We start from the raw sequence: 18213 nt of genomic DNA, 5'->3' as shown, positions 1-18213 counted from the left end.
TCTTAGCTATGTTGACCAATCATAAGATAAAGAGGAGGTTGGTACCAACAAGAGACAAACAGGAAGTGATAATAATGTGCATAATTTTAGGCCTACTTAATCTACTGAGAAAGTTTAATGGATTTGCACTTTAACCAGGAAACTGCTTTTTCTAACCCTATGCAACGTATCCCTTCTGAATGAAGCCTTTGCTGCTACTGTAGCATCGAATGTTTATTGATAATACTGTATAAGCCATACAACAAAAATGGTCTACTACCACAATATTAAACATGGGTTAGACGACTCATATATAGATCTCAGAATCTGAATCAGAATGGGATTTATTCGCCATGAAAGTTTGCACATCTCCACCAGAGGCCCTTAGCCTGGAGGAATACTTTTTAGTCATTGACAAAGAGAAACCTGTATGCATGGTTATTATAAGCATTGGGCATCTTCCATCACCACTAGCCTAATAATTAAACATTTTAATTGCCAAAACATTAGGGTGTATCTTCCTTTTGTGAACTCACACACCAGTGCAGTATCTATAAATCAAAGTGCACACAGCATTTGTGTTTATGGTATTAAGTCGACTCGATAGGAGAAGCTGTGATGCAGAAACTCTAAAAATAGAGTTGCCTTTAGGTCAAGCTCACGGCTGAGGGCGATGTGGTGAGGAGGAGTGGTGTGGGGCTGGAAGCCTGAGAACTGCTCCTGGAACGACATGACCACAAATGGCACACAGCTCACTTGCTGTCATGAGTACATCTTTGTTTTAAATTATTTCAGACATTTATTTAGTTTTACAGAGGAAACTCAATTAAAATAAGAAAGAAAACAATTTGCAAAGCTTTTGTTTCTTTTCTTTTCTTTTACCTCTAAATTCATTATCTCTCATATACAACAATTGTAAATTCAGTTTCGGCAACTCAAAATACTGTTGATGCCTGATTTGTACTTAAAACACATGTCACATGTCAGTATGCATGTCTCTCCATCTGTGACTCTTAAGATAGCAGGGACATCTAGTGGCATACTGACAATATCATTATTGTAAATAAGGAAAATGACATAATCATAGAATAAATGCACATCATAGATATTTCTGTCAGTCAAAATTATTTGTATTTCTTGTCAATGTCTTAAGATATAGGCCTAAGGGCCAAAACCCTGTAATAAATATAACTCTTCATACCTTGGACACAAATTATACTGTGGCAGATGAATGTACTGATGCTTTTAGACCCATAGGGGGAGTTCTAGTCCCAGGAAGTCCACTGTGAGAGCCCAGACTTCTATTTCACACATATTTCCGTTGCAACACAAGCGATCTGAAACCCAAGCAGTGTGGTGAGAGTTCTGAGACTGATACTGAATGAGTGACAGACAGGATGGATGCACATGTCACAGTCGTTGTCCTATCATGTTTCAGGCCTATGTGGGGTCAACCTCTAACCACACACTAGATACAAGAGCACGTAGCTTTCAGTGAAGAGTTTCGTACATTTTGTTGTAGATATAAATACATTTATACTTTATGTAAAAATGCTCTAATATGTCTTTGATGAAAGATGATGAGTTTCACTCATGCTCCAACTGTATAAACTATATATATGAATAAGTTATGATCACACATTTATTGTCTCAGTCTTAATAATCTATTATACTACATAGCAATACCTATAGTTACAACATTGTGGATGCACATTGTGGATGCATGGGAACTGCTGTGTAGTTTCATTACGGTTTAGTGATGAGTTATTACGTGAGTGGGACTGAGGGAGTTTGGGCTTTCCAAGGGTAAGTGGATGTTAACAGGTATTTCTCTGTCTAAACAAACGTTAATAGCCCTTTTAAAACATTCACTTACGCCTTGCATCCCTCCCGCAGACTGTGCCTTCTCATACTTTTGTAATGACCTATGCCACTAACACGCTATTACAGTTCAATAACATAGCAATTCCTATGTACATACAATGCTTTTACTATATGTATTACCATGTAGTTACATGGTAATTAACAAAACCTAATGTAATCTTAATGTAAAGTGTTGCCACATAGCTTCACAGACATTGCTGAATCAGTTGGGTAAAAGGACTAAGATTAAGTTATAGTACCAAGTCTGAGATGTGATGATACCCATAAAGCAATAATTGGACTTGCCAGTAAATATTTAATTAGCAATTTGGTACACCTTTCAAATATTCATGAAATCCAATCAAGCTAATCATAATATCATCTTTATTTTACATCATAAAGAAACCTCCCAGTATGAAGTTCTTCATCAGGCGTGACGAGATTAGCGCCACTCACTTGTGGTACAAAGAACAATAAAAACAAACACACCCTTTCTGGTCCAAAGGTTAGACTGTGTAGATGACAAGTGAAACTGGGAATCAGCATCATAGCATTGACTCCATCTTTGTCTTGACTGCTTGGACTGTTTACAACTGAGTCCCTGTTGAACTGAATACAAAATACAAGTGAATATTTGAACATCTCTGCATGGAGTTTAACCCATTGGTGATAATACTATTTCTAATCAGAGATTATCAGAATAGTTATCTTGATGTCATGTCTTATGGGCATTTTGACCCACGGCGCCTCTGCCTCACAACATACCAGACATGAAGGATCTTCTGCTAATGTTTCGTTGCCTGATATCACAGGACACCTTCAGGGGTCTTGCAGAGTCCATACATCAGTGGGTCGAGGATATTTTGACCAACATTACATTAAGCAGGTGGTCAAAATGTTTGGGCTTATCAGTGCCTATTCATGAATAATTTCTTGCAACAACAAAAAAACAAACATTTAAACTAATGCTATGCATAAAATCCCATTGTAAAACACAAACACACTCTTTAAGGGGTAACATTCCACATAGCTTGGGGTGAAGACACATTACCACAAATCAAATCTATCAAATCTATTCCAGAATATTTGCCCCTGGGACAACAAATGTGAGCTGTGCTGTATCCTATATGCTGCCGTGTTGGGCTCATTTTAAAAAACATCTTATTGCCCTAACACTGTACCACTGCCACTGCCTCGAAGCGTGTGTTATTAGTTCTGTATGAGACACAATGAGGCCTTCCTCCTGGGCCAGTGCAAGGTAATGCGACTGTGTCAGATTGTGTAGGCTCTATGGAGGGGAGTTTGAATATCTAATCTCAAGATTTTACACTTCACTCAAGCCTTAGCTGATCTGATCTGACACTACAGATGCTGTTTCCTAAAGCAGTCATGTGTGTTTGTTTCTGTACTGCCATGGCTATGAGACCCTCCACTGGCCCTAAATTGACAGTTCAGACTGGGAGTGGAATGAACACAGAATTAACAATACCCTACACTATCCCCAGAAATACCAAATATGGGAAGATTGTTGGGAAACCTTTCTTGAAGTGAATGGAAAAAGAAAACGTCTCCTATTTTGTTGTCTGTAATCCTCTGCAATACCTAATAAGTCATACCTGAACTCTTAATACAATCTTTAAGCTATCTCAAGCATCACTCTTCAAATATGGAGGATCTTGGAAGCACGTCATTGCTTTAACAGCACAGTAATCCTTAAGGCAATGGGAAACCTAAATCCACATCAAAACACCAAGGAAATTGGTTTTCGTCATCGCACCTCTTCTCTCAGCCCCTGTCATGCAAGTAATCTGGAACATAGCATGAAATCCCTAGTTTGGGATGGACATGATGGACACACTAAAACAGAATGGGATGTATTTGACAGAGGGTAAGAGATAGTGCAGAGAGAGGAGCTACAGGTAAAGACAAGAGCACACAGATCGCTAGAGGCAGTAAGTTGACATGTTATCTGAGATATGTGGTCCCGGGGGGTCTGGACCCGTTCCCCAAACACAGGGGAGCTTCAGGCAAAGATAAGGAAATAGGTAAAGCTACAGGAGCTGTTAATCCCTTGATGAAAAACGAAATGGAGGGGGAGAACAAACAAACAATAAGCATGAACAGAATTTCCTCTGGAAAAAAGGCAATCTGGATTTTGCACTCATTGGTACAGTGAAATGTACAAATACACTTCCAATCTTGATTGGAGTGTCATTCATTATTATAATGAGGAGTGTGATTGGCAGGGATTAAATCCTTGACATCAATTGAAAATAGTGAGTGGAAATGGTAGGAGTGGATTATGTAAAGCAGATCAATCCATTTTATTTGGTGAGCAGACAGGTATCTTGTAGTTTTTATGGTTTGGACCTAACCCTAACCCAGTCCTACACACTCAGTCCAGTCTGCCTTCTGTGCTCAATCTGTTGTCTACTTCATCTTTATCTCCCAGCTGTGAGTTTCATCCAAAGCCTTCTTTCCGTTTCCTTGTTCAGTTGTGTAAGGCTAGAGGTGAACCCCAGTCTCCAAACCACCTCTACTAGACATCATTTCAAGGAGTAGGATGGTGTAAGCCAGACTGAGTCAACTTAGTTTCAATAAACATTGGGCTCTTATACATGATGTGGTAGAATATTCTTGGAGCTGGCTGTTCTATCTACAGCATATCACAGTTACCAAGGTTCATGGTACAGGTGGACACGTCAATAGCTAGGCTTGTAAGGTAATATCAATTGATTAACCTCTTATATTTGGTTGCAAGCTACTCTGGTACAGCTACCTGGAAATCTTTGACAGGATATGCGCTGTCCATGGTGCTGAATGTTAAGTGCATGTGTGCGCCAGCCGTGGGAAAAGTTTAAAATTGGTCACAAACCTAATAGCCTACATGCGATGGCAGAAAAGCACGAGCACGTTCACGGGAAGCATGCATACTTTTAAAGCAAATTCATGTTGAGCTGGGAGTTTTTTCCTTTGAGTTTTGACGTCACCCTACAAAAACTGTTCACGGAGGGGGAATCAAAGCACTTTGGTGGGGGACTTGGATCATGCACGAACATCCTTCTTTTCTCGACTGCACTCCTCCAAAATAGCGAATGTTCTCAGGGAAACGTCCACTCTACAGTTCATTAGTATCCATTAAAAAGAAAACAAAAGAACACCGTGAAGGCAACAGGCGTTTATAACGGAGTCTCAACGATGTCTGTGGACCTTCAAAACAATAGCCAACCTGAGAAAACTTCAGACTGTGGTCTAAAGAGCAAGTTCAAAAGGAGACGAAGGAGAAGGTGTATTAGGAAAGGTTAGTTACCGAAACCGGTGCCAATGTCGAGATAATGTGCTACATTGATAAGTCTAAACTGTTTTACTCACTGAACAAATTAGTTTCAAGGTTGTTCATGTAGGCTACCTGTAAACCATGTGTACTGTGTACCAATATACTGGTATGCCTACCCTTATCTAAAAACAACAACGTGTAAAACCCTTCTTGTAAAACATCAATTTCCTACACAACCCAAAAAATATTATTATTTACTTTTATCGTTATTATTATTACTATTAAATCTAGATGTATCCGATTGTTTATCCAATTATTACGGTAGATTATAACAGTATGATACAGAACACGTTATGCTCTGGCAGCTCTTATCAAACACTGTTGTGTATTTGTGAACAGTATGTTGTTTTTGAACAATATGTTGACTTTTCATGCCATGCCTAAACCTTAAACTCGGGTTCTAGAACTAAATTAAATCCTTTATAAGGACTAGTATTACTCCAATCAACCACTTGTCCTCCACAATGTCACCCATTATTTGCTGGCTTTGATAACCCCCTACCCCTGATATTTAAGAGTTCTCTTCATCATGAAAGCTTTCATGATAATTATTATTGTCTTTGAGGCAACAGGTTGACATTTTAGGATTACATTGTCATTGTTCCTGTCATACTAATCCTGAGCAAATGCTGCAGATTATTTCATGAAAGGGGGTTGTATTAAGTCCTATGCTCATTCAAAGTGCCTAAGCCTTTTCCATTACATTTGTGACCTAATGGTCATTTTTGTTTAATGGGGAGGTAAGATGGTGGAATTGACTGAAGGAACAACCATTTTTAATGGGATGCAATATTGTGATGACCTGCATCTCCCAGCATTCTGTTGGCATCATCATTGACCTCCTTCTGGGGTTCCTCTTCAGAATGAGTTGACAAGAAGGCTACTTGTTTTGTATTGGCATGTTGATTGGAGCGCCATGTGTCGTTTCTGAATGTCATACTGTTAGTGGAGAGAGAACCAGCAGGAGACTAAGTGGGGCTCTGGAAGTGTCTACCTCTTATTAAATATTTTTTAATTTTTTTATTTGTTTAATTATGTCATTATTTTCTTTTGTGGTATATTATAGAGAGGTAAAGTCTCTGAAGTACATATTAATTAACCATTGCCAAATTGACAGTGGTTTCAGAAGAATAATTAAACATCCAACTATTATTGTAACTGTAAATACAATTTTAAATTATTACACAAATACTGTCCCTAATCCCAACAAGATTACAATGATGGAACAGCAGCTGCTGTTTACTAATTTCCATCATCTGTTGTTGTCAACCCAAATGTGTTGTTTTTAGCCCCACTGTGAATATTCGATTCAATTTTCATAATCACACTCTTGTAGAGCAAAGGTAATTTAATCATTTGCATTCACATTGGCACTTTCAAAATTGCTTTCCTATGGCTTTTCGGTGGGACAATTGTCACAGCACATACAACCTGACAGAACAGGATGTCCAAAACTGTCCATAGGATGCCATTGTTCTCTTGTCAATAGATCTCCCTCCATTTTTTAGAAGAAGACTGAGTATCACATGAAACACAGACGTTCCTCTTTAAAGAAAAACGTTCCAAGTTGAGCTACGAACCGTAAGTTGTAGGTAATTAACCTTCCTAAGGAAAGCTAAAGAACAAGTATCTGTTGTGTAATGTCAGTTCACCAAACTCAGGATAGTGCAAGCCACAGAGGGAGGCTCTTCCGTAAGCAGGCATGTCGAATTAGGATTTTTTCTTCCCGAAGTCAAACAAGTGAATGAGACAAGAGGGAAGCTCCTTCTTTTCTTTCCTGCACAAAGGAAAGTGTGTGTGTGGCCTGACTGTCAATATGAGGCTTCAGATGACCGAGACAGGCCGAGTGCTTGACTAGCATTCACTTAGCCACAGTATCTCCCGACATCAGGTTAAACACTGATCCTGACCTGTTCTCCTCAGCACGGACAGAATTGAGTTACAATAAGTCAACTAGGAATTTAAATAATTCACTACTGATACTTTAACTATTCATACCGTATTGTCTCTCTTAATCTTAAAAACTGTCACCCTCTACAGTGTATTTTTCTACTATGCAGTATGTATTTTAACTGTTACAAGTTAATTGAATAAAACCCCATTTGACATTATTGGGTTACCTTTTTACTCGTTCATATCTTTCTTCCAACACTGTTTTTATGTCTACCCCGATAAATCCTTGTTCCTCCTCAAGACTTCCATTGGCTTATTTCTCGCCTCATTTCATCTCCTCCCAGCTCCTCCTCTCCATGCTGAGCTGGTATATTCAAGTGAAGACAAATGATAAGCAATTTGTTGCCATTATGTGTGAGAAACACTTATTTGAGCCTCTAAACGGGTGGAATTGTGGAAATGCCATGCATGTGTGGAACACAAGCTGACAAATTTGAACTTGTGGGAAAGATGTAGTCCTTCTTGATGATGGTTGATGTGTTGTGTATGAACTCCACAGTTCAGCATGCATGAAGAAGCAGAACTAGTAAACTACAGAATGTCCCTGGCATAGAAAGCCCATCCTTCAGCACTTTCTATTTCAAGTGGAATTTTGAGTGAATTTACCATATCATATTTCTTCTAATTAGATTGTCATTGGTTTGCTTTATTTGAATAGCACAGTTACTGTACTGTGTGTCATTGTATACAGTAATGTAAGACCGCTTTATTGTTTTACTGCCTAAAGTAGACAGGATAATGATGTTCCCAGAGTTTCTCTCAAATCTGCCTCACACGTTCAGACGATCCCCCTCTCTGTGTAATTTGCTGAAGGGGGCTATTATCATGACCCTGATGCTGGGATGCTAGGATGCAGTTTCTTTGTATCATTTGCTTGATGATAATTACAGTGGCAGCACGTAAGCCACCATATGGGAAAGTTACAATTTACGTCTGCCAACTTGTTTACACAAATACGGATTGATAGTACAGGATTCTAATGATACAGTAGTTTGTACAGAAACAGTACAGGAATCCCATCTATCTCAGTTTAATGTAACTAAATAGTTGACTATGTGAGGGAAGACAGTGTTTACATATCCTCTGGAAGAGAGACGTCCAAGGGGTACTTCCTTAACTGACCAGCTAAACCCTCCAATCAGGGTCTGGCAGAAATCATTGTCAACTATCCACTGAGTCACAAAACAGCTTTCAGCAAACACACTGGTGGTTGGACATACAGATCGCACATATGAACCCAAAGTAGCCATCCTTACTCTTGAAGATGTTTATGTAAACCGCAATTTATCATCATCATTGCTCGAGTGTCAAACCCCTTATTACTGACATTGACCAGCCAATATTATAAATAATAATAACAGGACATTAATACAGTCTGCTTCAGTATACTGTACAATCTATCTAATAAGTTGACTGTTTGCTTGCCCTTGAGAAAAGACAGTATGCATTAAGAGTAAATGAAACCACTTTCCATTAATTATGCTCCAGCAAATGAGATTATCCATGGCTGTCAGGCCACATACACTGGACGCGTGTGTTTTTCACTTTCCTCTGCCATGCCTAATTTCATTATTCTATTAAATATGGTTCATTAACAATGAGCGGATGAAAGAACGTTTCGTCTGGGGCTTGATAAACAGTGACTGTGGAAGATGATATGAGAAAGTGATAGGAGATTCCATTTCTACTTTCCATCAACGTTGACGGTACGGGATTTGTATTTGAGATGATCTGTTTATGAACCATTGATATCTCGGTGGAAGGGGCAGTGGGGTGGATAACAGTATCATTTGAAATAGTCAGGTCATTCAGCAGCCAGTGTGGCTTCATACTGTCATTGGCTTTACATGTTGATTATGCAGAGCGTGAAAAATACAGGAAAGATACAGCACACTACTCACTACCGTACATACATGATGAGTGGGTGTTCCCACAAACTGTAAGTAATAGCCACATCTGTAAACTTAAAAATGTATAGCAATATAGCTGACACATTTCATGTTATGTAAAGCCAAAAGCTTGGGGAGTCAGGTGGCTGAGCGTAATCCGAAGGTTGCCAGTTCGATTCCCGGTCATGCCAACTGACGTTGTGTCCTTGGGCAAGGCACTTCACCCTACTTGCCTCGGGGGAATGTCCCTGTACTTACTGTAAGTTGCTCTGGATAAGAGCGTCTGCTAAATGACTAAATGTAAAATGTAAAAGCAAATGTTGTGCATCTATCTGTGTTTTAGTTTCTTTTCTTATGAGCATTAGACTTAGACATGGTGTACAAGTACAGGTGGCTCAAACTGTACTCTGGAAACAAGTGATTAAGCTGTAGTTTCCTGTGAGGCTGTGTCCTGATTAATCCGAACTAAAGCTAAGGAATGCATGCTAATGGGGATCATGCTACAGTTCATGGAATACACTCTACACTACACATTTACTAGGCTAAACACCATTGTCAAATTCATCCCCTCCACTCACATACACACACATGCATCCACCCACTAATAAAACACACACATCCACAGACACTGTACACACACACACACACACACACATGCATGCTTGCTTGCATGCATATGCACAGTGCTGCAACAGTAGATACATCAAAACCAAAACCAAGAGCAAACTTTTGTGGTGTACGCCGGTAATCTGGTCATGTCAACCTGGGACCACAAGGGTAAACCCCGTCATTAATAATGGACAACCTTTACATAAGTGTTTTCCTGTTTCCAGTGGTGAGCGACAGTGAACTACAGTATAACTGGTGACAATTCGATCTACAGTAAGAATATAAAGGGTAGAGAATAATTGATTCTACATATGATAGGGGCATAATAACTAAATGTGACGATTTGAGAAACTTTTTATACAATGCATATTTCATTGTTTTGCAACATTATGTAACCATAAACTCCATAAATTAACTCATTTTCTTAATTTTGTTTGTTGAAACACTGTTTGTTGAACCCAAAAACTGACTTAATTTGCTATGTAAATCCAGTAGTTACAATAATATCAATTAGATATCTGATGGATCTTTACCCTCGGTTCTGTTCTGCATTGTCTTCTGTTTCAGAAGGAGTCAGCATGGTATCATCCTTTGTAGATCTGAAGAGGGAAAGTGAACCTTGGAGACCATCAACAGAAGATGGGGACAATTCAAGTAATGAATCTGTTTGTGTGTTTCTTTATCTGCAATTCTCATGATTTCAAGCAAAACTATTCCATCCATGATGTCATGAAACGTGTCAATGTACACAGAGAGTCATCTAACAGTGATGATTTCCCCTCTCATCTGGTTATCAGGTTCCAGCAGCTTGGAGGTAAAGGAAAATCGGGATAGCAGAAACCACACTGAGCGTTCCACACCATCAAAACAAACAACAACCATACACAAAGCCTTCCAGAGAGCCGGGACACGAGGTCTGAAGAGAAAGCAGCCTTTGGTGGAGGGCAAAGACAGGCACCTCTACCAACTCCAACTGACCTCTAAGCGAACAGCCTGGTCAGTTAGTCAGAAGAATGCCCTGGTGCAGCTAAATGAGCTTCAACCAGGTCTTCAGTATGAGATAGTATCCCAAACAGGACCAGTGCATGCACCTGTGTTTGCCATAAGTGTTGAGGTCAATAGCCTGAGGTTCGAGGGGCGAGGACCAACCAAAAAGCAGGCTAAGATGAGGGCGGCAGAGCTGGCCCTTCGCTCCTTCATTCAGTTCCCCAACGCCACCCAGGCTCATTTGACCATGGGCAACCTCACCAACACCACTTCAGACTTCACCTCCGACCTTGCGGAAGTAGCCAGTACCCTTTTCCAGGAGTTTGATCCATCCACACAAAAGGACTATTGCACGACAGGTGTAAAAGAATCAGTTTCTACAGTGTATGACCATGGAAGACTAATGTGTTTCTCTCTGGATTTAATGGCCTCAGCGGACCCAAAAAGGCAAAGCTTTGGCTCTACCATCATGGGGCAACTGAGTCCAGTGGCTATATTAAATGACCTGCATCCAGGGTTGAGGTATGTCTGCCTTACAGAGAGAGTGCAGGGAAGGCCTATTAGGAGTTTTGTGATGGCTGTGAGAGTGAGGGGGAGGGTGTTTGAAGGATGTGGGCGCAGTAAGAAGCAGGCCAGGGCCCAGGCAGCAGAAGCAGCCTTGCAACAGCTGTTTAATGTCAGCCTGGGGCGGTGCAGAAACTCCTTCGGTCAGGCTGCCTATGGGACGAAGAGCAGTCAGCTACCTCAGGTGAGTATCCTTTCTTTGAATTCAATGCAGAATTTTTTCTTCAAATGTTTTATAGCAGTACATCATTTCGAACCATTGCTTTGGTTTGCCGTAGCAATCAGATACATGGGAGACAGAAGCGCATTGGAAAACGTCTATCTCAACTTTCAAAACACACTTAGGCATTCTGCAAATCACGAGCCCGTGTTGCTGTTAAATGACTCATCTGAAACACACCTAATTGTCCTGAGCCTCGTTGAGTTTTCCTGCCCACCGTGGCTACATTCTGTATGTTTGAAATGGCATCCGTGAATGTGTTTGAGCTGCTCGGACTGTCAGCCAATGAAGTGTGTTATATCAGAATAGCGACCATGTCCGAGAGCTTGAGGGCTGAATACTGTCCCGCATGCCCAAGCGCAACAGCTAAACAGTACTCTCGTCTCCCTGGCCTTGCTGGAACTCTCCCTTTGTCATCCTTGCTATCGTGTCCTCGGAGATCTGTCTCAGAAGTTTAGCTTAAAGAGAGTTATATCACTGCCCCAGTGGACTCTGTTCTACTCAGCGTTCCCTGTCACACCAGTGTTTCCCCCACCATTATATTAGGGGGGCGCCCCGCCCCCCAATGGCACCCCCCGCCCCCCCTGGAAGGTCAAGTAAATAAAAATAAATCGCCAGATCACAAAATAAGTAATTCAAGGTTACCTTTCCTATAAAACAGCTCTATAGCTTCCTCTTTTATTAAACAAACTAAATGGCCTTATGTGTTTTATCTTATTTACACGACGGCATGTCATTTATGTCTGTACATGGTCGGGAGACCATGTCTCCCCCCCCCCACCCCCCCAAAGCTGTAAACCTAGGGGAAACACTGCACACCGTTTTGCTATGGAGTTGTATGGAGTGTTTTGGGACATTTTATGCTGGCCGTAAGTTGGATCTTATGGTTAAGAAAGTCAAAGAGGGTTGTCACAATTTGTGTCAGGAACGGAGATATCATTAGTCCAAAATGTCCAATGTGGTTTCAGATTTTCAGATCTATTTTGGACAACATCATCGATATTTTCAAAAAAGTATTGGTTGGTTTTGGTAGGTCTGAATGAAATACATTTTTTTCCTCCCTCCGGAGAACTTAGAATCCTCCTCCTCATTGAACAGTCTGTCAGGCAGCAGGATGCACTAATGAACATTATTAGCACACATTAGTGATGAAGGAGGAGTCTCAACTCAAGGAGATTGAAGTGGAGAGGTGAGGAGGTGTGAAGAGCATATTAACATAACCGCTAATTGTTTAACACTCTCATTACACATGACCTTGTGGCATGGTTGTCTAGATTACACAATTTTTCAGAAACTCAAGATGTGTATCATTTAATATATAATCAAATATATTAGATATCCAGACTTGTATTGGACTGGTAACTTTAGTCATCATTGAGTTTTGTATTTGTAACTTTGTTAGTAGTATGTTGTCAACCTATTCTCCTGTTTCTCATCATAAAAACAATATATAATGCTCAATTGGGTAGAGGTTTCCAAGGGAAATCACATGAATTGTACTGGGAGCTACAGTGAGCTGACAGGGAAAATATTTCAGGCGTCACTCGATGGTTGAGCTGACGGAGAGGAGCTGACAAAATCAATGAGAGAGCTGTCACAAAATGATGTGGCAAGTCTATATGCATTGTCTAGAGAGATGACTCCCTCGGACAAAATGGGGCAGGTCCACAGCTACCTGTAGATGCAGAACTATTTTCTAGTTATTTTGGATTGAGACAGGACAGAACAGGACACATAGAGGAGAGACACATACATCTACAGACTGATAAATAACAGAAACAGAACAAAAATATTCTATTCCAGTATTCTATTCAGAGAACGTTTTGTGGCTTCATTCTGTTTCCAGGTCTATAACTATATGTTACAATGGAACTGAGTACATGAGCACATAGAACTGTTACTCTTGGTAATTGAAAAGTTACCTGTTGAGATGTTCTGTTTTTATGACAGTGCTTTGCAGAGCAAGTATTCCACATGGTGAGAGAGAAATACTATGAGCTGTCTGACAGGTGCTCCTCAACCTCGCACACCCATCACAAAGTTCTGGCAGGAATCGTGATGACCAGAGGTAAGATATATTTCTGTAAAATATTTAACAGGTCCAGTTCTAAATTGAGCCAGTGGTTTTGATTTGACACCCTAAAACTTGTTAATTCCACCACCAGAAGTTGGTTGAACCAGTTCAAGAACATGACCACAAAGTAAACAATTGCATGAGGAATAATCTAGATAATACTACACTTTATACCCTTCTATGGATGCAGGCAGACATTCATTACAGGTTCACAAATATTTCATGAGATCGGAACACAACAACAATACAAGATTGGTGTATCGTGTTGGTTTTTCATAACGTTAGTTTAATTTATTATTTATAGACTATTACTTAGTGTCTCGGAACATTGCAGTGATAGTTTAATTAAAATGTGGATTCTGAGTGAGGTGCGAGGAAGTTTAGATACCCTGTACGTCACTTTGGTCTGACTTCATGGAGTTGTGGTGTAGTGCAATGTCAAATAGTATTTGTACAGTACTGTACATATATATTGCATGCATAAACGTGTACCTTGTAGTGTGTAGTTTAATTCAAGCTGAGGTCTCAAGCTGCTGAACATCACATCATACATATAATGCAATCAGCTTTGGATATATATACATTTACATTTACATTTAGTCATTTAGCAGACGCTCTTATCCAGAGCGACTTACAGTAAGTACAGGGACAATCTCCCCGAGGCAAGTAGGGTGAAGTGCCTTGCCCAAGGACACAACGTCATTTGGCAGAGTCGGGAATCGAACCGGTAACCTTCAGATTACTAGCCCGACTCCCTAACCCTATCCCTATACTTGAACAGTAATTTTTGCCATGGTCTCCCTCAGGTTTTGATTGGAGACAAGCCCAAGTTGTGGCCTTGGGGACAGGGACTAAATGTTTAAGTAGCGGGAACAGCAGTGACCAGGGACTGGCTGTCTGGGATGCCCATGCTGAGGTTATTACCCGGCGAGCCTTTGTTCGCTTCCTCTACTCTCAACTGGAACTTCTCCTGGGGTAAGATTGCACGTCTAATTAAATCAAACCAAATTGTATTCGTCCAGCACTTCTCACAAGCAATGTCACAGAGGGCTTCACAGATCCCCCACATAACTGAGCCTAACCTGTAAACATACACTGAGCTGATTTCCTAGGAGATCTAAGATTACAGACAGAATGGACAATATGCATTAACAGTTGTTAACAGTTGTTTCGTCAAGGAAAAGGGATTATTCTACTGGATGTGTTCAATCAAAAGTATGAAAAACTATAATCTGGTCCTTTCACAGATACTTTCAGTGATACAGAGAACAATTCGTTATCACTTACTAATTAGACCCATTGACCAAGTCCTCAAGTGACATGCTTTTGCTGACAACCCCCTTTTTCCTCACATGAATGCTTCAGAATAACCCGAAAGGACACTTGAAACATGTTCTTCTGTCCTTGTCCGTGAAGTGAAAGGAGAGACGACATGGAGGCGTCCGTCTTCATCCGAGGCCCTGGCCCTGGGTACCGCCTGAGAGACGGCGTCCTCTTCCACATGTACGTCAGCTCATCCCCCTGCGGAGACGCTCGCCTCAACTGCCCCTACGAGCTCACGGCTACCCGTAAGAAACCCGTCCAACAGTCCACCGGTACACACCGTGCTGTACGCTGTAATGCCTCGGGGCCTCTTCAAGTTCCATTGTGGTTTTTTCGATAAGCATGTGCTCGTATGAGCGCAGTCTCATCGTCTTGTCATGATTGCGTCCTGCTCTGTAGAACCCTGCAGCCACCGATTGGTAAGGAACTTCCACTGCCATCTCAGGATGAAGATGGAGGTGGGCGAGGGCACACTTCCTGTAAGTGTGAGGCGGCCCAATCAGAGATGGGACAACGCACTGGTGGACCAAACTCTTGTTACCATGTCCTGCACTGACAAAATGGCCAGGTAAGCTCGACATGGATGCAATATGCATACTCCCTACCGTGGAAATGTATTTATGCATGTGACACTATCTATTTCAATCGTTATCTATCCCTATGTGTTTTGTCCCTTTTACTGGCATTTATCATTCCAGTACATCCGTTCACCTTGTTTCTATAGGTGGAACGTTCTAGGTCTTCAGGGTTCCCTCGTGTCTCACTTTGTGGAGCCGGTGTACCTCCACAGCCTGACGGTGGGCAGTCTGTGTCACACTGGTCACCTGGGCAGGGCCATGGTGCGGCGGCTCGGCCATGTCACCCACCTGCCTTGCCCCTACAGACGCACCCACCTGCTCCTGGGCTGTACGTACCACACGACCGAGACATCTCGCATGCACGTCCTGCAGGAGCTTGTGTCATCATGGTAGTAGCTAAGGGCAGGTTGTGAGGTAGATAGGTGTCCTCCACGCTCTTAACTCCAGGCTGTTGTCGTGCCCCCCCAGGCCTCAGTAGCAGTGAGGGCCGCCAGCCAGGGAAGGCCCTGCCTTCCAGTATGAACTGGAGCTGGGGTGATGGAGAGCTGGAGGTGGTCAGCAGCTCCACAGGAAGAAAGGAAGACTCATGGGTGCCATCTCGGCTCTGCAAGCACTCCCTCTTCACTCGTTGGCAGAGACTACATTACCAGGTGGGTACATCAATGAGAAACTGCATGGCAAAATTCAGGTAATTCAGTCTGTGGTTATTTTTTGGAGAGGCCTTTATTTATTAGTACAAACCACTCTTCCATAATTCCACTCTAAGATGCACATGTGGAAAAAGCATTGCTAAGGTGACCTGACAAGTACAAAACAATTGTTTAAATGGAAACCCTGAATTGGACTTGCAAAGCCGATGCAATCCATCTATCCGTGTGCTTGTACAACATTTCCATCTAAGGCTAATTAGGATGATGTTTATTTAAGATTTAGGTTGCCATATAGTTTTATTCTTTTTGTGAAATTAAATATGCATGTGTCACATTCCTAGGTTCCAAATGGCGATGGTAACATTTAAATGTCAGTAGAGACGTCATTATTTTTAAAAGCATTTCAATACTTTCCAGCAGCTTATGTTCTCTTCTGCACTCAGTATAAAAGTAAACAGTAAACACAGTCATCGGAAAAAAAATTCCTGGCTGTATTTAATAAAAAAAATGTGCAGGAAGGGAGGGTGAGTGCAAGAGAAAGAAGATGCATGAAAGGATGGGGCAAGACAGAACAAAGGCAAAACAAAAAAAGGAAAAGAGATGAGCGAGGAAGGGAGAAGAAAGAGAAAGAGAGAAAGTGAGTGAGTGCGTGAGTGTAATATCAGGTAAAGAATAGCATGAGAGAAGAAAAAACTGAAAGCAGAAGAAAGTTAATTTTCTGGTGAAGATGGCCCAGCTGTTGAAGTTTGCAGTTTGTGCTGGGTCATTACTTTTTATTCTGTCTGGGTGGCATGTTTTATTAACCCAAGCCGTTTGTCTCCCACCTCCCTCCCTCCCTCCAGCTGAAGAGAGGAGAGTTTGGTGTGGAGAACAAGACGTACTTGGAAGTCAAGATGGCCGCTAAGACCTATCAGAAAGCCAGGCAGAAGTTTGTCCTCTCTCTACAGGACTCGGGGCTGGGAACCTGGGTTAGGAAACCACCAGGCCAGGAGGACTTCCAGATCAGTGTGTGAGTGTCCAGACACCACGGTGATGGAGTGTAGGTCCGTGTTTGTAGGTGTGACTGTGTGTTTGACCAAGAAAGGGCGAGGAGAGAAAGGGACATTAGAAAGTTTTCATGTGAGTTTGTGTGTCCAGAATAAGATGAGTATATGGCTGTCCCTTCTTTCCAAACTAACAAAAGGCCCCAAAGATGATCCTGTCTTACATCTTACCCACATGTAATAGTCATTCAGTCCCACCTGTTGAGTTGTTGACACAGATGAGAACACAGGAAAGTATTAAGTCTAGTTATCTGTGAGAAAAGAGAACTCTCGGTTTTAGTCAGGTGTGCAATGTTCAAATCTGCTGATTCACACACACTTTATGATGACTCACTATGAATCAGCGGGACTGAAGTAAAAGCTTTTAGTGCTCTTAACTGTCTCTCACTGAAACAGCACCGCTAATTCATTGTTTGCGCTCATGGCTGAAATTCAGCAGTAAAGCTCATGATTAAATCATATCTGTTTCTTTTTCTACAAGTTAAATGCTACATTGTTTCTGTGACTTCCCTTTTTGTGTTTCTTTTAAGTGCTTTAACATGTCACTGTTATTACAGGGCTGTTTTATGTCAAAGTTTTTGTTTGATTTCTAAAAGAACATTACGAAATGTGTAATTGTAGCAGACAAAAGAGACAGGACTTGGTAAAAAGGATAATGGACAATGAGGGACCTCTAGTGGTACAAAGAGGTCACAACAGGAATATGGACAGGGTGGCCCACTAATTTAGAACTACTGGTAGAGGAGAATGGTACCATTTGTGAATCAACAAATGCATTTCACCTGCTTACAATATGACAAGGTTGTGTGTGACACATATGACTAGAATAGTACTCTCTTGAAAGGTATTCTCTTCTTGAATGGTCAACTATGTTCCTCAACTTAGTAGATTGTTGTATTTCTATTATTTGTTCAGATGTTCATTTGATCTCTTTGTATGTATAGCAAATGTGGGAAAGCTTGTACCGTAGTAAAGGGCTTGTGACTGTGTATATTTTTGCTGACAATAACAGATACTCATAGTTTGTCTTGTAGTTTTGACAGATAGCCATTGTTACATGACACTCTTGTCAATTTCAGTGACTTTTGATATGTCGGATTTAAATGAATATTTTTGTTATAGGAAGTAAATTTGCTAATTTGTA

The 18213-nt window shown here is 41.1% G+C and overlaps 1 protein-coding gene across 1 annotated transcript; it reads left to right on the top strand.

Annotated features, from left to right (window-relative positions):
- Window positions 1-4883: 4883 nt before the first annotated feature.
- LOC134037002 (double-stranded RNA-specific editase B2-like) lies at window positions 4884-18213 on the top strand. Its single transcript, XM_062482265.1, has 10 exons — window positions 4884-5143; window positions 10198-10284; window positions 10428-11365; window positions 13352-13469; window positions 14282-14450; window positions 14892-15043; window positions 15198-15366; window positions 15523-15704; window positions 15845-16026; window positions 16869-18213. Exons 1-10 carry the CDS (start codon window positions 5041-5043, stop codon window positions 17037-17039), a joined length of 2271 nt encoding a protein of 756 aa, XP_062338249.1. The 5' UTR covers window positions 4884-5040; the 3' UTR covers window positions 17040-18213.

The sequence above is a fragment of the Osmerus eperlanus genome, chromosome 16, assembly GCF_963692335.1.
Source record: "Osmerus eperlanus chromosome 16, fOsmEpe2.1, whole genome shotgun sequence".
Classification (NCBI taxonomy): Eukaryota; Metazoa; Chordata; class Actinopteri; order Osmeriformes; family Osmeridae; genus Osmerus; species Osmerus eperlanus.
The sequence above is the reverse complement of the archived record's forward strand: the minus strand, read 5'-3'. Positions and strand labels throughout refer to the sequence as shown.

Excerpts from the sequence above, each read along its gene's own strand:
- LOC134037002 (XM_062482265.1), top strand. The coding sequence starts at position 5,041 with ATGTCTGTGGACCTTCAAAACAATAGCCAACCTGAGAAAACTTCAGAC. Across the intron at positions 10,285-10,427 it reads AGAAGATGGGGACAATTCAA|GTTCCAGCAGCTTGGAGGTA; the intron begins GTAATGAATCTG and ends TCTGGTTATCAG. Across the intron at positions 15,367-15,522 it reads TGCACTGACAAAATGGCCAG|GTGGAACGTTCTAGGTCTTC; the intron begins GTAAGCTCGACA and ends TTGTTTCTATAG.